Source organism: Onychostruthus taczanowskii, unplaced genomic scaffold (genome assembly GCF_017590055.1).
Source record: "Onychostruthus taczanowskii isolate IOZ18803 unplaced genomic scaffold, ASM1759005v1 scaffold1, whole genome shotgun sequence".
NCBI classification, from domain to species: domain Eukaryota; kingdom Metazoa; phylum Chordata; class Aves; order Passeriformes; family Passeridae; genus Onychostruthus; species Onychostruthus taczanowskii.
The window spans coordinates 26932312-26958000 of NW_024496525.1; the positions used below are offsets into that span (position 1 = coordinate 26932312).

The 25689-nt window shown below is 39.9% G+C and overlaps 1 protein-coding gene across 1 annotated transcript in view; it reads left to right on the top strand.

The window, feature by feature from the left end:
* Nucleotides 1-4845, top strand: part of CUNH14orf132 (chromosome unknown C14orf132 homolog) — a 33045-nt gene extending 28200 nt beyond the window's left edge. The window contains exon 2 of the mRNA XM_041400667.1: nucleotides 4244-4845. Within this exon, the coding sequence (XP_041256601.1) occupies nucleotides 4244-4468 (225 nt within the window). The 3' untranslated portion in view covers nucleotides 4469-4845. The remainder of the gene's footprint in view (nucleotides 1-4243) is intronic.
* Nucleotides 4846-25689: the final 20844 nt, after the last annotated feature.

Genomic DNA, 25689 nt, shown 5'->3' on the forward strand with positions numbered 1-25689 from the left:
AATATCTAAAATTTAACAAAAAAGAAACACTGGAAAGTTAGACATTCTGAAGTAGCAACATGGATTTTACAAAACACCTGAGCTGTGGTGATATTTCATCTGTTAGCATCCCACTCCTGGAGTGATGCTTGGGTAGACCAGAGCAAGGATACAGCAGAGCTGTGAAAGCTGCTGCTGAGGTTTCTTAGTTTCTCATTAGAAGATTCAGCTATGCTTTCAAATATCTATGCTAAACTTGGGTTCCCAACAAGGTAGCAGCACCCAAATGTCACAATTGTCTAGCTGACTACGAAAAAATGTCAGACACCTGATTCTCAAAGAAATGGAGCTATGTTATTGCTAAGGGGGTGGATTTTATATGATGCTGCTTAAGAATGCTGTCATACTTACAGTATCAGTGACTGGTACCTGACATGCTGGTTTTCATTCCTGTGGATCACTTTGGTTATAAAATAGGATTTTTCTGCTAACTAGAAAGTGCATTACAGAACTGTTCAAGGGTCTGCTCTCCTCGTGACCCCAGAGCATGCCAGTGGGAGGTATTCGGCACAGTGGGTGTTCTCATTACCACTTGACATTTTGCTGTTTGGTTTTCTGCCTGTTGCTATTTAATGATTTCAATTCTTTCTTTGCCAGTCCCAGAAGCCATTTAGCAAGCGATGTACTATTGGTGCTACTTAACAATGTCAACACAGTCTCTAGGAAAGGAGTTTCATTTCCAAACAGTGTTTCGTTTCCAAACAGCGTTACCCCTCGCCTGCTCCTGTCCTGTCCCTCACTGTCTGTTTCCCAGTTAACCCTTTGCCCTGGCCTCCTCATCCAGTGCTCTTGGGGAGGGTGGCAGCCTTGCCTGAATACCCTCGTGGGCTAAACAGACTGCAGGTCACTGTAATGGCTGTAACATGGGTGAAGGTTTTGGATGATGTAAACTGGCATATTTGCTTTGCAGAGGCACAGGCAGAAAAATAGAGCAGTCACAGAGAGCATTGCAGGTTTCTGTCCTTGGTCTACTGTTAATCACAAGCACTTCACAACTCCCATTAGTGTCAGGTCTGGAGGTCTCAAATAAGTAAAATCTCAAATAAGACTACAGAGGGAAGATACTGTATCTTATGAGAGAATGAAGACATCGAGACTGGGGATGAGATTCATTTCACTGAATTTAATCTACCAAAAAGACAGATTGCCATTGATACTAATCATCCCTCTCTCCCATGGAGAGATGGCATATCTCCCAAGGATGATTTACATTACTCTAATCACTGAGCAACCCTGACTGTTAAGTGGCACCAAGAGACCAGATTGAGAAGGATGCTCAACTTCAGATGAGCTCAGATAGAGTCTAGACAAGTTCATGGTAGCAAAATTCTTTGCAAGTTATTAAATCCATAGCAATAGTGTCTGGCTTATGAACTTCCTAAGCTGAAAACAGTCAAAGGCTGTGAGTTATTAAGGGATAGCATCAGATATGTTTCTCCTGTTGTGCTGTTACTCTCCTAAGCATCTATTTATGGCCACTGTTGGAGCTAACACCTAAGGGAGATGGCCTTTCTCTCGGACACCATATGGTCATTCCTCATGTGAGGCTGCTGGAGCAGTGAGAAGGGGGAATGCACATTTAGCAAGAGATGATTTTTGCAAATGGGAAATTGGCAGGAAGGTTTATTTCCATATCTGTGGTGAAGTGCTACTGACCTACAAACAGAAAAACTGGAAGTCAGTCTTACAGAAAGAGCCTGTGCCAGGTGCTGAATGTCAGTGCTTTACCACCAGGTCACCTCAAGTCTTTCAGAGATTCAGATGAGCTGTTTCACCATGTGCTCCCCTCAGATGGTGCAGACAGCTTGTTTGAGCCTTAGACAGTACAAGGAGATTCAGATTTGACATAATTTACAGCGTGCTGGGTAGCTGTGCTGCTACACGGATGCTTCCTGCCTTTGTGACAGCAGCAGGGAACTAACAGGGTGGAAGCTTGTCATTTCAAATAACTCATTGAGAGCACAGAATGTGTGGCCCAAAACCCAGGTATCAATCAGATAGCACCAGAACAGTGCTTATGACCTCCCACCATATTGGGCACATGCATATGTGTGTGTACCTCTATACTTGGGATGATTCAGTTGAAAGATTTTGCAGAACTGACTGTCCTAGATGCTGATAGCCTTAGAGTGATTTGCTAAGGAGGCAAGCACCTCTGCTTGAGCATTTTGCTGCCAGTATGGCAAATGTATTCTTGTCACTTGAAGCAGAGATCTTTAATTAGAGTCTCTGTAGCTGTTTCATGGCATCATTGCTGCATAAACACACTTCTGTTTGAAGTCAGAGCTGCCTTTTATGGCAATCTCTGCATAAAAAGAAATTTTGATAAAACTGAGAAATGCTTTCCTTATCAAATCCCAAGACATAAAAAAGGCCAGTGGAATTGGATTCAAAAGATCAAGCTAGGCTTTTGAAATGGAAGCTTTTGCTCTCTTTTAAACCACACTGTGTTGAAATTGCCAGCAAAAATCTTTGATGCAGGGAGAACATAACAGACTTTGCTTTTGCAATTTCCTGCTTGGTTTCTTGTAAACTGCATTTGTCTAATCATATCTGATATCAAAGATAATTTCATTTAATGTGGATTAGGTAGCCTGACATATCCACTGTGGTCTTTCATCATTCTCTGTTTAATTTTGAATGTGACATGATATTTTCTAGTACAGATGAAATTTGTTCAGCAGTCAGCTTTAAAAAGGAGCCTGTCTTTTATGTCTCTCTAAAACATTATGCATGGCAAGCAAAAAAAATTACTTCATTCTCAGACTTTTCAAAGTCTTTGGTGTTATCTATAGATTACAGCCAGTGTAGAGAGGAGAGATGGTTTATCCTCACATGCTGTCCATTTCAGCACCTCCATAGCACAGCTGCACACAGTCGGAATGGGTTTGTTTGGTTCCAAAGGGAGAGGTTACTGAGACAATCAAAATGTGATGCAGGGTGCTAAAAGAGATGACTTTTCAGCCCAGTGAGTATTTGACAGGGCAGTTTAGGGCTGAAGGTATAGCAGCATTCTGTGGTATGGCTGAATGAAGGCAAGGCTTGTTCCTCTGTTATTCACAGGTGTGGTACATTCAGCAGTAGAGCTGAAGTTAGAGTAGAAGAGAGCCCTGTTGAGAAAGGTGAAAAATAATACCAAAACCCCAAAGGCATTTAAGAATAGGGTGTAAAATAGGAGATTGTGTCTAAAGGTTGGAGGACGACAGCAGCAGTGTGGAAACCACTGCTCGTGGTTTTTTACAGGAGATTCAGAAACGTGTGTCCTGAGCATTTATAGATATGTGAAAGAGATGTTCTGCAGCTTTTTCTGAAACATTGTCCTCTACTTACATGAGACTAGGAGCCTGCACTGAGTGAGTCAGGGGAGACTGTTACAGCTCTGCAATCTGAAACATACAAGGGACAAGGATGGAAGCAAAGAGCTTTTGTGTGAACCTTTTTTAGTTGTACATGGTCTTTGTACTGCAGTAGATATCCTTCTCTTGTCTGAATGAGGAATCCATTCATTTGCAGAAGGATATTTTATACCACTATGTAGAAGTAAAATAGTTCTTGAACCCTGAAGAATAGGTTTTGTGATCTAGAATGAAGTTATTGTGATGGAGCCTTTCAAAATCCATTTTGAAGTTTTCCCTTGTATCGATTTATAAATCCTGGATTGTTGCACTGGTGTGTTTTACAAGTGAAGTTAGTGCACTGAGTACACTCCACATCTTTTACAGTAAGAACTTTTTACATGATCTCTACATAAACCAGGAGTTTGCTTCTGAGTGATACATAAGAGAACAAATTCTCTGCATCAGATCCTTGCTGTGCTTGTGCAATGTCTTGCAGTGACACCATACCTTTGCTGGTAGTCACAAAACAATCCTGTTGCTATCAACTCAAATTCTGGTATGTGAGTGCTTTGTGTATATGGGTATCTCTGCTAAATGCATATGATTACTTAGGCTGACTTGAAGCCTGCATGCCAGCTCTTCTGTATATTGCATGTATTATATGCAGGTTTTCATCAATAATATTGATTCCAACAGAAATTGGAGAAATATTATAGTTTGTGATATTCCTGACAGGTTAGCACCATGTACATGAAATCTCAGTAATTTTGCAAGTTAGCTAATGGTTATTCTTTAATAGTGTCTTGGAGACAATGCAAAAGCAGATACTAGCTTTCAGTCTGATTCTGCCATGTTTTTCTTCACAGCTTCCTGTTATGGGAGGAGCCTTTATGGACTCACCCAACGAGGACTTTAGTACAGAGTACTCCCTGTTTAACTCATCAGCCAACGTCCATGCAGCTTCTTCCATGCAGAATCCACCAGAAGAGACATCCCGTTCTTCAAATGATGCCATTTTGTTATGGATTGCAATAATAGCAACAATTGGAAATATTGTGGTTGTGGGAGTGGTGTATGCCTTCACCTTCTAGGATGACTGTCACTACAAACACTGGAAGAAAGGAAATCTTCAACAGTATTTGTCATGTGTATGTATGTATGTGTGTATATATACATGTATATCTATATAAATACATATAACTAGAGACTTTGTTGATGATTAAGTGCTGCCACAGTCATGGAAATGAAATGCAAGTTAATCATCTTAAGTCTTGATGGCAGAAAGTTTGGATGCAAATTGCGTGGAGGTGAGAGCTTTATTTGAGAACTGAGCCAATACCAGTTTTGTATAGAAATGTAATAAAAGAGAGATCAACTTGGGTATAGTAAATACAGAGAGATATTTATATAGAAAGTGCTTATTTTTTACTGTAGATTTTTCTAGCAGCTCTTCTGCAGTTTTTCAGCTTTTTTTTTTTTTTTTTTTTTTTCATTTTTTATATTGGTATAACGTTATATGGAATTGTTCCAGGTCACGTTTTGTGGACATCTTAATTTCCTTGATGGACCATGTGGTTGGCATTGGCTCGGTTCTGATGAAGTCCAAGTTCATCATGTGTGGGTGGGTCTTCAGCATGGCTGTAGACTCCTGGGCTGTATTCAAAGTCATCAGTCTCACAGCCATGACAGGCAGATGCAGGCTGTCTATTACTTGCCTTCCAGTTTCAGTAACTGGACCTGGTAATCAATAAATTTATGCTGAACCTGCCTGCTGCTCAGGAGGAGGCACAGCTATTGCTGCTCTTCAGACCCTCTGAATTTCAGAGGAGAAAATGATAAACAGAGTAGCAGCACAAGTTCCCATTTCTGTCTAGAGGTACTGGATTGCAGTGGTTTGTATATGCATTCCTTCCAGGAAACAAAAGCCTAATACCACACTTCTCATCTCATTGGATTGCAATCCAGATTTCTTACAGCAACTGTGTGCTTTCATAAGGTTATTAATGTACTGAATGATGGAAAAATTGTATAGCCTAAGTAATAGTGAATATGTCTATGAGAAAGATAAAATTGAAAGAAAGGTTGGTCACTTCTGTACTTACGCAGGGGTGAATTCAAGAGTCAGGTATGTCCTGGGGTAGAAACAACACAAGAAAAGTAATAAGTGTCAGATGTGCAAGTGCTTGTATCTCAGTATTAATATATCTCTGGGTTCTGGTGAAGGTCTTGGAAGAGATTTTTTTTTAATAGCTGGCTTTAGGAAATGACTCTGATTATCCTTTGGATTTGTTCCACTGCAAGGCAACATTTTTACTGCATTTTTTCCACGGGCAGTTCATTTTCAAGAGCTGTATCTTTTCAAGACAAGCTGTAGCTTTCCTTGTTTGAGAGATTGTAAAGTCTTGAGAGAAGAAAAAAAAAATCACCACTGTTGGAAATCGTCTTTCACCCCATAAAAATTAAACAACAGTACATAAAGTGTATGCACTTTGAGAGCAGCAGACAAATTCTTCTTCTATGTCTGAATGTACTGTCTAGGTTTTCTGTCTCATATAGCTAATACTCAGTTCCAGAAAGCCTTGTCTGCAGGAACAGAGACTATTTTTGACACTTGCCTGCTACTGAGCTTGAGGCTGGGCTATGAGCTGCTGAATGTATAGAGAGGTTCGGATTTTCCACTTTTCTCTTTAAAGCCATTTTCCTGCAGGCCTGTGGACAGTTACTTGAATCAAAGCAGCATGCCCCAAATCAGAATTTATAACCACTCAGCAGTCACTGTGTATAATTTTTCCCTCTCTATGAACTGTCCTTTAAAGCTAGAAAAGATGCAAACAAAGCTAGCAGTGGGGAGAAAACAAATTAGGTTATTTTGAGGCTGAGAAAAGCAATTATGAACTTCTGTGTATGTTATTATTTCCCTATTTGGAGGCAGGATTTTGTGAAGATGGTTGAGGACAGACAAGACCTTTACTGGGAAAAAGTCTGAGAAGTCCAGTTCTGGAAGATCAGAGGGAAAGAAAGCAAATACTGTCCAATAAAATAATTGTAGTCTTAAGGATGATAGAAAAATTGTGATTTTCATTTCCTAAAATAGCTATTAATTCTTTCATAGCCACAGTACAACAAAAAGCAGAGGAGCTGCATAAATGATCTACCTTGTTTGTTTTTGCATCCCTCCTTATTCTTGCTGAGCAGAAAGGAAGCTGTTGGAAAGCTGCAGAGAAGTTTCCAATGAAGAATTGAGCAGGACAAGGTCTGGTTTGTAAACATGTAGGATCTGTGAAAATGTTGCTTAATGTAATGTACTGTCCCCAACCATTTTCTGATATTCTGTTGCCTTTGTAATTGTATCAGTTACTCATGGACTTGTCTCCATTGTTCCTGCAGGCTGTCTAGTTAGGTCAGATTCTGCAAGCATTTTGGCATAAAGAGCAAAACATTTCCACCATGACTAAAACCAGTTTGACACGATGGTACTTGCCCAGTGGGATTATTCTGCTGCCTAATGAATTTGCCAGTGGAGTGCTTTGCTTAAATTTCCTAGAATATTAATCTTAGTGCAATTAGCAGTGTTTGCATCTCTCTCCCAGAGCACTGGACTAAACTCTTCAAGCACGAAGAAAAGCATTAGAGTGGGAACAGCAAAAAAACCCACTATTTTAGTGAAACCAAGTGACACTTTTGTGTTGCTTTTCCCAAAGAAAATGCCCTACTTTCATGTGAAACTGATAGTAATAGCAGGAGCGTTGGAAAACAATGAGTTCCACCTCCTGCATCCAGATCATCATCATACATATTTTCATTGTTAGAGGCTGTGTTGTCAAGAAGGGCCAGACAAAACTTTAATTTAAGTAATTGGCTTGACAGGGTGACATGGCAAGCTGGGTGCAAGCAGCAAGTGCAGGCATTTCCTGCCTCACAGTTAAACTGCACAATAACTGTACAGCTTCTCTGTTGAGAGAAGAAGTCAGTTCTAGGATGCAGGTACAAGGATACTGCACGTGAGTGTCGGTGTGGAATATTGTCAGGTGTATTGAAGATCCCTAAATTGCAGTGGCCAGAGCTGGTTCAAGCTCTGCTCTACTTAGATAGTGACAATATGCACACTGTATTTCTGGATGTTGTGTTCTGGCTTCCTCCACTACAACCTCTTCTCTCTTCTGGGAGGTTAGTGAAGGTTTAAATGAAACCATTGAAAAAGGGGACTAATTCATCATTAAGTTCAGAGAAGGTGCAGAGGGGAATGGGGCAGTGGCTGAGTGGGGAATGTTTCACAGGTATGGTCCTGTGAAATATGTTGCCTCTTGAACTCGGCACAGCTTCACTTGGAGCAGTGTAGTTTCTCTGTTCCTTGGAGCCAGGCAGCTGGATAATTGATGTCACTCACTGAGGAGTGATGAGGAAGCCAAGCCCAAACATATTCCCCAGAGCTGTTTTCTGAAGCCTTTCTTTAAAAGAACAGGGTTCTGTTCTTTGCTGAGCACTTTGTGTATGAGTCTGAGAAAAGGATTCCACTTGATCTGTGCTTCAATTAAAAATGTCTAGCACAGATAGCAGTTAGAAAATCCTGACTGCAGTTCATTCTGTGGGAGATGAAGCAAACCACTTTCTATATGCTCTACCTATAGAGGTGTTTTACCTCCAGCTCTGTTGTGCAACCTCATTATACAAACACAAGAAGCAACTTTGCCCTGCAAAGTTATCAATGAGCCAAGAGAGACAAACTAGGGTGCCCTAATAATTCCTTTTTAGCCATGGCCTCGAGGGATCTATGGCAACATACCAAATCATCAAACTCCCTCTAAAGAATTTTTTTTTTTTATCAAAGCAGCCAACTTCTCAACAGAGCAGCTGTGCAGCCACCACAGCAAAGAGACTAAAGGCTGAACAATTATTCAGGTGGGTGCAATGTCACATTAGAAAGGAGAACTGAGTGGGCAAACCCACTAGAGCTATTCCTGTCATATTTTTATCTGCAAGTAGGAGTCTGTGTTTGCCCACAGCATTAACAACCTGTATTTCTGTGTCACCACACTTGCAAAGCTGAAAAACCGATTTTGAAATGGATGCAACAATAGTAGCAGGGAGACTCATCTGCTACAAATAATGTATTTAGCCTTTTCAGTGGGCAGATAAGATTATAGCTATCTCAGAAGTAATGAGATCCCTGCTCCAAAATCCTCATTTGCAATAGGACTTGAGAGCAGTCAGCATCCCACCCAGCTGCTGAGCAGACTGTAATAATCAGCCCCAAATCAAGAGTGAATAGAAGCATCCAGCCATTATTGTCTTGCCATGTACACCCATTTGAAAATTAAAACCTTTGTGTCTGGGACCAAATGAAAACAGGAGCCTCTAGTCTATGGGTTGTTATGTATTTTGTCTATTATTAAAAGCTTTTATTTTGCTATACTCAAGCAATTCCAGTTGTTAATATCCTTTTCACATTTCTCTGCAGGCTGCTGAGAGTTATTAATTTCATGTAGCACTGTCCATTTATCCAAGGTAATTTGACTGAGTTTCCTGTGGCTAATCACAGAGTAGAATCTGGAAATTTGCTCTTTCTAAGGGTGATTTCCATTTGAGGTAAATGGACTAAAGATCAGAATCCCAGATCAAAATACATCTGTGCCTTTGGAACATTTGGAGCTCTGGAGAATTGGATTTCATGTGATTAATGCTCAGGAAGGAAGGGGCAGTGAGGTCCCTGGTGATAATGTCAGCCATGAGGGTTCTGACAGGCAGAGCTGAGTGGTTCATTAGCTGCTGCTGTGTCCTCTGAGCCCTGCTGGCTTCCTGGACACACAGCCAGGGCTGAGTGGGAGCTAAACCACCAGGTACAGCACATCCCTCCTCCCCTCACAGCCTGCTAATCCTCATGGAAACAAGCACATTGGTTCTATTCACAGAAGAGCCAGAGATCAATATTCTGTTAGCTGTCTTGTCCCTGGTACATTGTCAGTCACCATAAGGCCAAGATAGGGGTGGTTTAACATGCATTTAGCCCTTTACCCCTTGTCTGAGAACATCCTAAAGCAGTCAAGGCATTCTGAGCCTTAAAGTCTCCTACTGCCCTTAATCTGACACTAACTTTTTGTGTTTCCTCATACAACCCATCTTTGCCCTTTACCTCATCTTTTCAGCCCAAAACAGGGAAAATGAAGTCACCACTATGCTCTTCTCTGGACATGTAGGGAAAACTCCTCACAGCTATGGACCAGCCATATCCCATTTTAGTTTGTGGTTCTTTGGGCACAAAGAAGTGTCCAATTACCTACATGAGTAGTTCCAGGTAAATACTTGCCTTTGCAGAACAAAAATGCATGACAATTTTATCTCATTCTGGCCTGTCCCAGAGCATTTACACTGAAATAACATGGCCAGAGCTACTTTTGCTGGTTTGGAAATTGCACCAACACAGCCATGAACTGGAAAAGAAAACCCTGATAAGACAAACGTCACAATCATCTCAAGCACATGTATCTGAAGGCAGTTTTTCCTGAGTGACATAGGCAGACTTGAGCTGTTGGTAGCAAGGCAAGTGCCCTTTTATGTGAGCACAAATAATCTCCCCCTCTTTGGCAATTCTTGGGAGCATTGTGCCACTCATTCTATCTTTCCCAGGCTACTATTTTCAGTTATAGAAAATACTCTAAAACGTTCCTGTGTTGGAAGAGTACATATAGGATTTACCTCCCAAAGCTCTGCTTAGTCTTCTTGCAAAAGCAAAACCAGCCCTGTTTTCTTAAGAATGGAATGTTAATGAGTCAATGCATCTGTACAGTAGCATTGTCTCATTTTAATCTTCAGTCTTCTGCCAGTAGGTCTCAAAGGAGATCTTACTATTATCCAGACTTTAAAGGTGCTGAGAAAAGAAACAAGCAAGAGAGTCACAGGATGTCTCCAACGTCACTGCCCAATTCTTTAGGGTCTATCATTCCTCATTCCTCCCCATATTATCCTTGAACTCAAGTCCATCTCTTTAAACTCATTGTCACCATCACATAGTCTCCATGCCTTCATTTTATTTCTCCCCTTATCTTTGTTGTATTCTTTTCATTCCTTGGTATCAGAGCATGTGAGCATTTGGAAGCCAGCAGTGTTCTTCAGGCCTTTTTAGCCAGCTCCTTGGCTAACCTCTGAGAGTAAGGTTAGTGAGCAGAAAGGACATTGCACAGTGAGGGCAAAGAACAGTAACACAAGACCTCTTCTCGGGAGAAAATCTTAATCACTGTCTTCCTTAGCAAACCACAAAGTGTTTCCCCTAAGCAGAAGAGCAAGATGTGACCGTGAAGCTTGGTAATTCTGTTGTCAGTATCCATACAATGCAAAGTTACCTTTCAAAAATTCAGACTTCATAGGCACACTGCACTGTTCTGCAGCCAGCACTTACCGAGCTTTTCCCAGCGCAAAGACCTTTGTTTTTTTAGCAGATCAGAATCAGTGGTAATGCTCTTGGGGTAAGGTGAGGGCAGTGGGAGTGGGCCCTAAGGAGAACAGAAAAGCTCCCTGTGATTTACTGTGGGGTCAGGGCCATTAAAGAGCAGCCTATTCAGTGAAGAAAAACAGCCACAATGTGCTAAGCTATTTCAAATCTAATCACACCTGCAGGTCTCAGACACACAGCCAAACTGCTACAGCCAGATTGAGCATTTAGAAATCCCATTGTACCCAAAGGAAAGCACATTCTCCTGCCAGAACTGAGGGAGATATGCAGCCTTGTGTTCTGGGAGCTTCCTGAGCTGCAGCCATTACGGATATCGCATTTCCTGAGGAGTTCACTCCCACCAATGAACAAATAAGATTGAACTGTTTCAAGTCTAGGCCTAAAACCTGTCTCAGCTGCTGCCTTCATAAGGATGATTGAAGTTCCTGAGCCTGCACACTGCTCCATCCAGAGGGACCTTTGCCTCCACCTGGAGTCAACTGCATTAATAACACTTCTTGTGTGCTTCTGACATCTGCTTCACCGGATCAGTTTGCAGGACTAGCTGTGTTGCTGGGGTTTTATTTTAAATGTAAAGATGTCTGTAATTTCCTAATCAAAAGCAAGAAAGAAAGCAGAATGCTGTATTTTTTTAAATGAGAAGGTAATAAAATCGAGTCTGAATATTTTGATAGATATGCTGGAAGGGTATATAATGTAGCAAATGGTTGCACTATTTTTTCCTAGTATGAGTACCCAACCTGAGAAATACTTGTTCTTTCTCTAACTAAGTCCTGTTGCAGTTCTGAAGTTTGGAAGTTTAGAAGGAGTGGAGTACAAAGTCTCAGTGAAATGTGAAGCTTATGTAAATAAATCTGGTAGTTAGCTTTGTGAGGTAGCCTATTATGTTTCTTTTTCAGTTATCTCAAATACTGCCTAATTATTTGGGGCTTTTTTCTCCCAAAAAAGCTAAATAGCGACAGTTCTGAAAGCATCTGTGCTTCCCACAAAATCACAGTCAAATGGAAATTATATTCTTCAGTTGATGTAAAGCAGCTTTACAGGAGCCCTTTAGTATGCACTGTTACTTTTTCTTAATAATCCTGAACAATTTAATTCTCTTGTGCTTTCTCTCTGCTACCCTGTTTTGTACACTATCAGGTTTGCAGGGATTCTCTATATTGTTTTTGTAATACATGGGTTGGTTTCTAGAAAAACCTTTACTGTTGTAATCATTGTTCTTGGATCGTGAAGCTCTATCTGTAAAGGCAAAAACAACTTTTAAAATGCCCTCTGCTTTCTCCAAGTTTACTGTAATTAGCAAGTTTAGTTAAGAGAAATGTATTCTTTTAAGCTCCTGTTATGTTCTTTTCCAGTTATTGACTGCTTTCACTGTATGTGTACTTAGTACTGGTTCATTCCTTTACTATGGTGAAAATGACAAGTTTTGTTAATATCAGATGGAAATTGTGGTTTTGGATAAAGTTCTTCAAATTGATAATGGTGTGTGATTTTTCATTTAGTTCTCAGTTCACTTGAGAGTAGTTCTAAGCCTGGAATTGCAGTTATTAATTATTACCTCCAGTGATACTTTGATACTCATTGTTTCTTGCAATTTACAAATCTGCATGATATGGTAGCCTTGGGAAACTGTCTCTATTGAATGTATGGCATGGAATAGCACTGTGGCTATTTCTACAGAAGTGCATTTACCATCTCTCAAAGTCCAAGAAGTGCCACAACACACCTGGGAGCCCAGAAAAAGTCTCATTTTCCTCACGCATTAGCTCAGAAGCCCTTGCACCACGAGCCCTCGTGTCCCTGCTCTCTGCCAGTTCTCTCCCAGCTGAGCTTGGCCATCCTGGCCCCCAGAGCTGTGCAGGTGCCTTTGTGTCTGTGGGCCCAAAATCCTGAGCAAAGTCTTCTGGGGAATTAACGGGGGATCAGACCTTGCTGCAGGATATCCAGCAAGCTTTGCCAAGGCAGATGGTGGCAACAGGAAGAAAGGAAAGCATTTAACTTTGCTAATGCACTACAGCATACAGATTATTATGGGGCTTTCCTTATGATTCTCCTAAAGGGATTCAGTGAGGCAAGCTGAGTCTAAATCTGATGAAAGAATGCAAAAGGACATGCTAATGGACCTCTTAAGCACAATTTAAAATAAAAAAAAATTATTTACCTTTGAATGTAGCAAACTCAGTTCATGAAGATGCATGAGCCAATCCTGACAGCAAGTCTGACAAAAATTCATTTAAAAAATAAAAATAAAAAGCATGTTTTATCTAGTGCCAGTCTTTATCAATCTAGCAACATTACATATTCCAGAATTTACCCATCAGAATGTAAGGCAGTGCAATTGCTACACTACAGCGATATCTAATTATAATTCATTTTTCCATTGCAACTATGGAATCATGCAGATCACATTTCTGTTCATTTCCAAATTCTGCACAATATTAAGAAATGAGTATAATCTAGAAATTTAATAGAATATTCTGTTCAATAGTCATTTTAAAATTTAGCTATGTGTGTTCAGACTGATAAAACCAATTGAAATTGTCAGCACTGTTTTTTGCACAGCATTTTCAATATAAACAAGCTGTCTGCTAATGTAAATTGCTCTGCACTGAGACTAACAGAGAATATCTTTCTTTTAGCCCAAGACTGCCTGTCCATTATAGCATTTCAGCTGACATATTTTGCTGTGTCTAATGCTACATTACATTTTTCTTTAGGATAAAAATAATTAATTCAAATATAATCAAATGACGTCACTGCTTTAACTGCAGCAGACGTATCTTACATGGGTGTAGATGAAGTTCTTCTATAAACAACCTGCTATTTATTTCACTGCCTCCTGTCTTAACAGAAACATTGGACTCAAACAGGAGCTTGCCTTTTGCTATTGCTTGCAAAGGCGTTATTCTGAGCTAAGCAAATCACCCACAAAATTTGTATTACATTTTGTAAAGACAGATTATGATTCTGAATACATGAGATCAACTAACTCCTGTATTTCCCTTACATATTCAGACAATCCTTGCCCATTAGAGGCAAGAAAGACACTCCTTTTCTGAAGATATTTTTGTAATTTCTATGTTGAATTACAAAGATTTTATGCCTACAGATGTTAGTTGGGTATAGAAAAAAAAAGGTTTACTGCTCTCTGAATTTCCCTAGTGACTCCTTAAAGGATAGGTAAAGTGATTTATGATTCCCAGGGCCTTCAGTGTAGCAAACAATTTTAAACAGAATTCTATTTTTTTAGCAGCTCAGCTCTTCTTCCAAGCACCTGGTGCTTTTAATTTATTTTTTTAATCTCTCTACTCTTTCATTTCTTACCTAGTGTGAATACCCAAACTCTTTTGATCTTTATCAATATTTATTACTTTAAAATACTTTGAGTAAATATACCTCAAAGTATGGAAACAAAATACTTACCAAGTATTTATTTCTTTCACCTTTTGGTAAATCTAAGCACCCATTCATTCCTTTGAAAGTCACATGCTTCTGTGTTTTTTAAAAAATTTTTGTGACCATACCAGCTTCTCTTAGCCAAACTCATTTCTATCCTCTGTGCAACCTTCCCTAATAATTCCTGCTTACTATTTACTTGATTGTGTTTCAGGTAGGTCCTATCTTTTGAAGTACATCTTGGCAGGACTTTCCTAAAATCAAACTCAATCTTTGACCTTGTAAGAATTTTCCTTATCTTCCTATTTCTTTTATAGTCTAAGGATATGTAGGACTTAATTCTTAAAGTTGTCCCCCTTGCTTCGCTTCTGATTTTAGGATACTCTTGATGAAACCTTGATTTTTCCATCTTCGAATCACAATCTAGATTTTCTGTTCTTCAGGCAATTTTTGGGAAAAATACATTCTAAATGTGAAAAAGCAAAATAAACAAACATAAAACTTAACATTTTGTCCTATTTCAGAATAGTTTTGTTTAGCTTTGATTTTATCTATAAGATGTTGAGACCTCTGATATTACAAGAATCAGAGCATGTTTAGTGTAGTACAATGGGACAGCATAGCTGCAAATAGCTTTAGATGTTCACATGCTAAAATTTTCAATATAATCTTGCCACTGGAGCAATTTTTAAATATATCAGTATATGAACGGCATACTGTGTCAAATTATGTTCCATATTTTGTAATCTGTTACCTGTTTTGTGATAAAAACAGCTCATGAGATGTGTTTTCTAATGTCCAGTTAAGAATGTTTTCCACAGTGAGGCTGTTTAAGTTAGATGAGAACCATCCATACTTTATATCTCGATGGCAATCCTCTGCTTCCCTCAGTGCTTCTGGACTTCCTGAGCTTCAATTCTTGCTAAGTGGGGAAGAGCTGGCTCAGAAACCTGATGCATCATGAACAAATTACTTAGGGATCTACAAAGTTCTGCTTCTAAACTGACTGATGATCTGATCAGCACAGGAAATTGTCGCAAGTGCTCACAGAAACCACAGCAGGGCTGCTCTGATGGGGAGCTGCTGTGGGTTTGTGTGCAGCGTGGGGCTGGGAATGGGGGCTCTGTGCTGGCTCCTGGCTGGGGGGGTGCAAGGGCAGACCCTGGGCAGGCTCACACAGCTGACCTGGGATGTTGGTTGGAGGTTATCCCATCTTCCCTGTTCAGATAAACCCCATGACTCATGCCAGGGAAATAGGAAGTGCCTCCTCCAAAGCTGCATGGTAAGAGACTTCCATTGTAGCACATCAATTTTAACAGGAAAGGACCACGGGAAAAGAATAGCTGTTAAATCAAGTGGTGAAACAATGTTTTATATTAAAATAAAGCAGCACCAAAAATCCCCATTAAAACAAAAACAACAAAGCAAATTTGGCATAGAAATGAGGATAATGTCTCTCAAACCACTTGACTATTTCCTCTATGCTATAATACAAGCCACTATCACATCATATAACCAGAACTAGAATGCAGGACCATTCCACAACTGGAAATTAAAGATCCAAACATCAGGAGTTTTTTTCCTGTACTGCAGCTGTCAATTGCCTATTCCATGCATATCCCAGAGACAAAATAATAGCACAATAGCAAGATTTAATAAGGAAAAAAATAAACAAGCAAGCCAGCTCAAAACACAAAACAAAAGAAATACAATCAGGAAAAAAAAAACTAAACACAAAATCACTAAGAAACCCTAGACAGCTTCTGAGCACAGAAAGGCAATTTTTGCCTGAAAGCTTTATTCTGAGTGTCCCCTTGAAGGATAGACTGTACTTTTTGCAGCCTGCTGGAAGGGCAACTCTGGCAAGTCCAGGAGCAATCCTGTGACTGACACTTCAATGGCAAGAGTGACTTGGCCATGACTTTGACTTACCCTCTGGACACCACCAATGGACTTCACTTTCCAAGGGACTTCACTTCCCGTTCCTCATGCATCTCCCACATAATGTTGCAAGTTTTTCACAAAGATAGTAAAATAAGATTGTATTTTCATAACCAGTTAAGTATCATATCATTGCACACATTTCTCCCACTTTATTTAGCACACCTACAACCATGCTAGTTTATCCTGATGAATTTGGCTCACATCAGTGTTAAGGTTTCACTGGAAAACTGCCAGAATTGATATCTCAAGTCTCCACTCTGAAAACTGATGCAGCCTAAAGGTCGATTATTACTTGTCCACCTTGAAATTTTTGCAGCTGAAGGTTTTGGTAGCATAGATCCCAAGGTTCAACTAATGATAGGACCCACATGGCTAACAGCTCAGGTTAAATGAAAAACGTAGTAATTTCTGAAGCAGGTCTTGAAACTTGAGGCCGAGTCAGCTGAAGAGTTCTACATACCTTAGCTGGTCTTACTGGTTACTACAGCACCATTTTGAGATTTCTCCTCTCCTAGCCATCTTGAAAATTGTAATCACTTGGCTGGGGATATTTGAAGGCAGTAAGTTTTTTTCATGCAAAATAGGTCTAACCTTCTCTGCTTCTGATTTCGATCCTTACTTCATCTCAGGGAAGGTATTTAAGAGTTAGCATCCATCCCACTTACCACTACAGAAAGAAACTGGCTAAGAGAAGACATGAAAACCTTTAAATAATTTCAGTTGTCTACTCATTAGCTGGAAATCTGCACAGCATTTTCTAGGAAATTTGAAATGATCACAGACATTAATAAACTCTGTCTGCAAAACTGCATATAGGTGCTTTTTGTCTTATCCCTCTCAAAATATGCAATTGGAGAAATAGTTTAAGACTTGTCTACTCCCAGCTGAGTTTCCTAACCACAAAAACACTTGTATTTGCTCTCTTGTCCAATTAATCTCTCTTTGGGGCCTAAGCACTAGAATGGGAGTATAGCAAACAGTATTCTGCAACTCAGTGAGTGCAGCCTTGACCTCAGAAACATGAGTTTGCCTCCCCATGTGCAGCAGGGGAATCTGAGCTCTCTCCTCCACGTTCAGGTAAGTGCTCACTCTGACCAATGAGTGCCAGATATTGCTGGGGTAGAGAAGGAAGGAGAAAGAATATAATATCTTAGTCTTTCATAGTTAATTAGTTCTAGTGGTGCACTGAATCTCACAGATGAAATCTGTCATTCATGGAACACAAGCTGCACACTTGGGATCATCAGAAGAGCTTTCCCCTGGGTGGTGTCCCAAAGCAAGCTTTAAAAACCCACGGATACTTGGGGAGTTCCCAGGTTAGACAGCATCCAGGAGAGATTTAAAAGTTTTAAGTTTTGAAGTTTTGGGGAATTTGGAGCTTTTGGGTTCTTTTTGGTTGGTTGGTTGTGATTTTTTAAGATGGAAACACTGATGACAGAATTCAGAAACTTGGCTTTATTATGGAACTCTTTTTAAGCCACTTGGATGCCTAAGTGTTATCTATTGATAGATTTATACTTGAAATTCATTAAAAATCAATACAACTTCACAACTGGTTTGATTTCTATCACTGTTAGGATATTCAACTGTATTGCTTTTTCCAGTAAACTATATTATTTATAACCATGTTACCTCTTTAGGACAGAAATCTTTCTAATAATAAGATTTAAGACAATATGTTTTTGGAGTAACAGATTTTAGTGTCTGTGCAAAGGTTTTGTTTCATTTAATTGGCTTAGTGCAATCTGTCAGGCTGTCAGAGGATGGCATCATGGTTTCTGTAAGTGGAATTTAAAAAAAACTGAAGGAGATTTCTGAAAGGAAACTGTAAAAAATGTCTTGTTCTAATGAGAACTGAAGTAATTCTTCTGATTCTTGGGTTTTCATTGGCAAAATGCCATTCCATGTAAACTTTGCAGTGTCTGCATCTCCAGTTCTTTAGTCTTAGAAACAAGTTAGCTTGGCTATGAGGTACTGATATAAATTAGAAATGGTATTTCTTCTTTGCTATGAAACCAGAAGCAAAATCCTTATCTGCTTCCAAGAAAAAAGAGCCTCTAAGCCTCTATTGCTTAATTTTCCAGATGCAAGGCTATCCATGTTCCTTTTTTCCCTTGATCTACAAAATTACCTCAACACATTAAAATTTATAAAAATTATTTTTATTCTATAATGATATTTACTTACCTTCTTTTTTCTCTCGCCTTATTTAAGTTATGTTACTGCATGCACTACAAATGCCTTCCGTTCTTCAAAAATAATTTGACCCTAGAAAAGTACATGGGTGTCCCTGGGCAGCTGCAAAGCTGAGACATGAGTTTGAAGTGTTATTCCTAATGAAAACCATCTAAGACTGCACAATCTAAATCTAAAGTGATATTTTTCCTATCTTGTTTGAGAGATCGGTAGCTTTGAGATAATCATAACCAAAGTATCTCCCTTCTGTCACATCTGTAACAAATAGTGTGTAATGTAATATTTTAGCCTTGAGACAGCATTAGAACACTCTCCTGGAATGCTACATTATCTACCATGAACTAATCCTTATATCACATCACAGTTGCAGTGACTGATGAGTCTTTTTCTTTATAGGCTATGAAAACATGATTTATATCCCATCTGTTCATCACTACATGAGGAATTCACAGAAGGCACTCGCCACCCCCCTCACTGCTTGCTTTATCCTAAGTCACCTAGGATACAGTCATGTTAGTTATGTAGAGATGAATCACTAACTTGAAATAGATATTGAGACAAAAATATACTGCATTTCTTCTCCTAGATTAATTTTCCAACAAAGTGTTGCTTTGAAAAACTATTCCCGCTCAACAAATGTCACTCACTTACGGAAAAGATTCGGCACTGTTTGGAAATTCGTGGCCTATTTATATACAAGATCCAGTAAAATAATCAAATTGTCCTCTGGCTTTGGAATCCTTTTAAGGATTCATCTGAAGTATTGTTGAATGTCTATAACACTGCCTTGAAGCTTTCCTCTCTTGCGCAGTTTAGAAACACAGAAAAATTGTTTTCAGTGGCTTCCTCTGTAGTTTGCTGAGAATCATTGAAAGCAAGAAAACAAGGATTTGGTTTCCGCTATTCAAATTAGCATCATAATTTACTGATTGGAGCAAATTAAGCAATATTTTCAGCAGATGCCCAAAAGATAATTTACTCATCTTCTCCATACACATTTCAAATGATTGTAGCCAGTGCAATGCTGGCTTCAGCAGGGTCCTTCTTGATTAGGGCCACTAATAGTAAGCTCAAAGTCAGCCTTTATTTCACATACCACTCAGAAAATTTCTAAGTGCATGACTGAGAGGAAAAGAATTCTCCCAAGTTATCATTCTTTAGCAAGCTCAAAACCCAGGGGAATTTGAAAATTCTCCTTTTTTGCATTGCCATGATACCTGTCAATGTTTCTATTTGCAGAATAGTGACAGCTTTCCCCTTTTGAATCAACATATTAAAAGAGTGAATCTGTTTCTCACATCCTACTTTTCCTCCTTTGGTATGGAAACCTGCATCCCTGAAGGCAATGAGAGGAAAATTCTCTGCATAAGGATATGAGAACTGCAGCTTGGCTCACAAATAGATTCCTATTGTCCTTCAGTCTCTTCATATTTTTAAAACAACCCACCCCAAGACCAGTGGGCTTTAAAAGAAATTTGCTGATGTTATGTTTCCTGTCGCCACCATTTGACACTGCTTTCCCACTTTTCCATGAGTGATATCCTGTCTTACTAAGGCAAGAATTAAAAATAAAACTTTCCTCTTTCTGGTGTTTCACATCAAAAGAAATGGCAACTTAGTGGACATTATATCTCTGATCAAAATTTTTCCTTGCTTTTTAAATTTTCTTTAAAAAATATATTTAGTGCATTTTCTGTGTTGCCACTACATTTGTTTTGTTTTGCTTTGTTTTCTGGGTTTTTTTGGGGGGGAATGGGGGGAGGGTGCTGTTTGCAAAGGAGTTTTTGTCACCTTCTTACATGATGCTTGCTTTGAATTTTGGTCCCTTTCTATCTATGAGGCTTCATTCTACAGTTTGGTAGTCACCATCCAGGAAACCTCAGAATCTTAATGAATCTTAATGCTCTTATCTTAAATTTTATAGTGATCATTGTAGATGTTGAGAGCCACTTTGAGGCATTTGGGGTTATTTTTTTTTAATTTGCTTTTCCTTAAATATACAGCATCCACAACAAACCTTCAAGTTTTAGATCCCTTCCAAATTAAATACTCTATTCTAACATCTTGAAAAGAGTAAGAAGACTGTATGCTTTGGAATCTCTTGTTTATTGATTCAGGCTTGGTTTTTGTTTTCATCCTCATTCTTTTAATTTCTATCACCTCTCCTATGAAGACAGATTGAGAGAGTTGGGGTTGCTCAGCCTGGAGAAGGCTCCAGAGAGACCTCAGAGCACTTTCCACTCCCTAAAGAGGGACCTCCAAGAAAGCAGGAAAGGGACTTCTTACAAGGGCAGATAGGGGATGAGAGGTAATGGCTCCAAACTGAAGGAGTGTAGGTTTAGATTAGATTAGATACTAGGAAAAAATTCTTTCCTGTGAGGATGGTGAGGCACCGGCAGAGGTTGCTCAACATTTTGGATGCCAGGTCTCTGGAAATTCAGGTCCAAGCTGAATGGAGCTTTGAGCAAACTGATCTAGTGGAAGGTGCCCCTGCTTATGGCAGGAAGGTTGGAAATCAATACTCTTTAATATCCCTTTCAAACCTAAACAATTCTATGATTCTCTGATTAAATATGTTGGGCATAAAAAAATGAAATAAAAAAATTGTGATTTCAGAATCAGCAAGATTGCCATTTCTACCCTCAATGAGAAATTTGAGACTTTTTGCTTATTCTCAAGTGTAACTGAAGTGAAATGGGAGACAAGCTTCTTCAGAGAGATATTTACTGTAAGGAACCTGACTGTGCAGAAACATCATGGTAAATTATCATGAAACAGGCAAAACAGTGCTGGGCAACAAAGCCACATGCTGCAGCTCAAAATTAGCTAAAGTTTTTTTCTGCAACACAACAAATTATCAGCAAGACAGATGGCCAAAAAGAGGAAAATCAGAATTGTTTCCTCTGGGGCTGGATTTCTGAAAATAAACACTCGGTCTTGTCTCAACTTTGTGACAGAAAATAGAATTCAATAGCATGGAGGAAACTGGAGAATCACACAATAGCAATGCAGTATTTCAGAGTGTGGCAATATGAGGGAGGGGAGCAATAATGACAATTGTTCTTTGAGGCTGTGCTGAAAGCAGACTGAGGAAGTTTGGTCTGCCAGAGGCGCAGAGGCAGTCTGGGTGCTGGGAGGCCTTGGCCTTGCTGGCTGTCCTGTTTACTCCTCGTAGCTGAACCAGACACTGAATCCCCCTGTTTATACATGGCTTCCCAAGCCATGCCTCTGCCTGGGAGGAAAAAGTCATCAAGATTTTCATCATATTTTAAACAAGAAGAGAGCTGGCAAAAAGTTTTTCAAAGCCTGCATAGTGATGTAATGAATAGCACCTAGAGAACACTCTGTGGTGATGGTGGAGGTCACAGCTATCAAAGAACAAGGAACACCTGTCACTTTCATTTTAAATGCTTATTTTTAGCTTATTTTTAAAGAATTCTATAATTTTTAAAAGGCTTTGACTTGTTTTGTCACCAGATTTCCCAGAAAATCTCTGCTTAAGTTCCCCATGCTTATACAGTGAAACTTTGACATGTTGAATGAGGGTCTCTCCAAATGAAAAGAACACTTTGCTAGCATAGATGAAATGACTGTTCTGGGAAAGTCTTCAGCCCAAGGAATTTTGAGCATGCCTAATTATATGGATGGAACTGTCCAAAAGACTACTTAAGTCCCCACGTATTTTGGAGAAGTTTCTAGGCATTTCCATGTAGGAACAAGTTCATCTGTGAAAGTTGAGATGAAAATATTTATTAGGAACAGAGTTTAGACATGTATGGGTACCTGAAACTCTGAGCCCAGAGAGAAAAATCTGGCTACAAAATTCTAGTGCATACTGAGGCTTCTTCATTGTTACCAACACAAATTCTGATGCTAATAAAAGCTATTTAGCTTTGTTGAGGAATTATTTAGCTCCTTAATAAAATGCTTGTCAAAAGAAGTGATTTGGCTGGAGTACCATTTAGCCTTACACACCTTACAGCTGGGGACAAAACCTGCAGACAGAATTGCTCACGATGGGCCACATGCTGCAGTGCAACCTGGTCTGATCCTCCATGCTAAACCTGCATGAGGAAAAATCAAAGGAGCTGAATACCACAGCTGCATATTATCCAAAAAGGTGTCCTCTAGCAGGGAAATTCTTCACTGAGCTGGAGCTCAGTGGAGGGGTAAGTGGGACAGGACTGCCCAGCCACGCTGCCACCCAAATCTCACAGCCAGGGGCAGATGTACTGGCCTACACTGAGAAAAGGGATGGTCAGCCCTTCTGGTGTGTGAGCTAAAATAATCAGTGAGCATCAATTTGTGCAAGTTTCAGACATCACTGAGCCTCCACAACATAAGTACATCGTGAAAATGAAAAATAAATTACCAGCTGTTTGGTTCTTCCTTTACAAATTACAGTTAGACAAATTCATGAAAAATAATGTCATTTGCAGTGCTATTCACTTACTTCAAATATTGTGGACAGGAAGTTGGGTTTGCAGTGCTTTTATTTCACATGTAAAGGATGACCTTCAGCTCACCTCCCTGTGGGGGTGAGGAGAAGGCCATCGTCTCCCTGGTGCTTGGCTTCTGCGTCCAACCTGCTACTGCATATTATCACTGGCAGATGGTCACACTGCTGTGTCTGCCCTGCCACACTCACACAAATCACCTCACCTGCCTTAGGCCACAGCCCTGCGCTGCCAGAGAGAGTGACAAACACCCCTCTCCTGTTACAATATCTCCTTCCCCAGAGGAAGGGCCCTGGGGCCATGCCAGAGCTTGGGGAAAGCAGAGGTGGGGTCAGTTGTTTCCTCTGCTCCCTGTGTGCTACAATTTAACCAAGTACCCCTGTTTCCTGGCAGCACAGAGAGGTCTGGACTGCATCATGATAAAAAAAAAACTTGATTCTTCAATTTAGTGATTAATAACACTTAGAATACTTAAAAATATGAGTTGGTGAAATAATACATCAAAATCTGAGCTGGTGGAATATTAGAACTCATTTAAATCCCAAGCCACTTTGGGAAACAAGTTCTGTACACTTGCTTGTAGTTGCTATAAACACCTCAAGGCTCCCCAGGTCCTGGGCAAGGCGAGGGGAAGCATATGCCTTTCTCACAAATGTACATGCCTCTGTTCACCCTGCAGTGAAACACCCTTCCTGCCAAAGCGTGTTTTCAGCACTGCTTGGAATTTATCCCATGCTTTTAATCTGACCATAAACAACGGCATTGCATTTGTCTCTCTCATCTCTGAATGTTGTTTATACTGACTTGGATGTAGTGAAGGCTGGCTAGTCCAACTGGATTTCTGCCCCCGCTGCTTTTCCATGGTAATTAATAAACTCTATCCTGTTTACTGATCCCAGTATGAACCCCCAGAAACAGGGAGTTGTGGTGATTCACAGTAGTTGTTTTGAATTCAGTGAGGCTGAAAAAAAAATGTTACCTGCACTGCCAGTGTTTTCAAAGAGGTATGAAATGACAGTGGCTCTCAAGAGGAGTCAGGACCCTGTCTCTCCTAATTCAGCGAGGCCAAACTAGCAGAAAGATGTACCCATGGCATTTAATAGTATGTATGATACTGAAGAGAGCTTGGATCACATCTGGGCATTTCCAACCATTGTTCAAAGCTCTCAGCAATCCAACAGAAGTATTTTCATCTAAATATTTGAAAAGTCTCTGCATCTAGTGAGCTAAGCAGTTGTAAAAATCAGGGCACTTGTCTTGGAGCGCTTTGTAAAAGTATGCAAGGGCCTTTTCTAATAAGAAGCCTGTATGAATACCTGTGTACATATAAATATATGTGCCAGCAATTGCTGCAGACAAAAATTATGATATTTCTGAGTTTTATTTAGAACTTTGTATATAGAAGCAGAAATCAGAGCATGAACCACTGTATTAGGCTAAAAATCTGTCACACATCAGAGTGGTTTTTGTGAGGCACACCTATCTCTACTTACTTGTATAGAAAAGCTGCCCTGAGAAGTGCTTTTCTTGGCTAGACTCTATGAAAAATTAAATTTAGTTTTCTAAGCAAGAGGAGGCAGGACAGTGGGCTGGTTACTCTCTAAATTTCCTGGGGAAAATTCCTAGGCAGAGTTCTTTGTCCAGTTTTAGTGAGAATGGCCAGACCACTGGGTATTTTTACATGTCAGAAACTAATCCTAACACAGTTTATACATACTAAAGGACTGTCAAACAGCACTACAAGCTAATTCATTCCAGCAGTCCCTCTAAAAGAAACTGCCACGATACATCCAGACCCTGCAGTCACATCTGTGCTGCACATTGCAGGGATGATGTCAGGTACAAGCCACATAATTCCAGAAACACCCTTTGGAAATTTATCTATAATATCCCTCAATCCAGTATAGCAGCACAACATTTATTAAATCAAATTATTATTGTCAAAGAAACCTGAAAGATCATGGTGGGGATATGTGCTTTCCCACCCACTGTCCTTTGGAGAGGACCAGATGGAAGCCACGTTGCTTCCTGAAGAGTGGGATGGAAACTGCAGCCCTTCCTGGGCTATTCTCCACTAGACCACCAGCATCCAGTGAGAGCACCACAGCTTTATACTCCTGGTTCTATATCAATTAAGGCAAAAGGAGAAACCTCAGATGAAGATTTGGTGGCCCATTGGGACACAATCTAGCTAGGAGTCTGCTCCGGGGTCAGCAACATGGGGCTTCATGACAAGCCCCTTCTTTAGAGCCAATTATCTGGTAACTCTTCTGCAAACAACAGGGGAGCAAAAACCACCTTGCATCCAGACAAACACAGACACTGCTTCTTTTTCTCATTTGAAATGGAAATTTAAACACAGATGTTTAGATAGACACTCCTCTAGCAGCTTCTTGCTTGCTGCTCACTTTCACATAAGCCTTTTATAATTTAAAACAAATTTGAGGCTTCTAATTACTCAGGAATTCTTTCCATTACAGCTGTCCTGAAGCTCTGTCCCTCAGAATGTCCTCAGTAACCCTGTGTGGGCTGTGGTTCTTATCTCTCCTGTTCTCCTCCTCTGTCACAGGCTTTTCTTCCCAGTCTGAATATGCACACTGCAGAAATGATCTTTTGCTTTCCAAAATGCACTGTAATGTAGCACAGGACAACTGACCTGAGCAGAGATCTCAGACCTTGAGAATCATGATTGCAGGGTGCTTTATCCTTAGCCCAGGCAGACTCCTCTCAGTGTCAAAATGCTCAGCACAAAATGTCCACATTGTGTGAAAATAAGTAATAAAGGATAGAGTTTGGATGGAATATTTTTAGATTTGTCCACAAAGACAATAAAGCATATAGTACTTTTTTTTAAGTGTATGGTTTAATATTG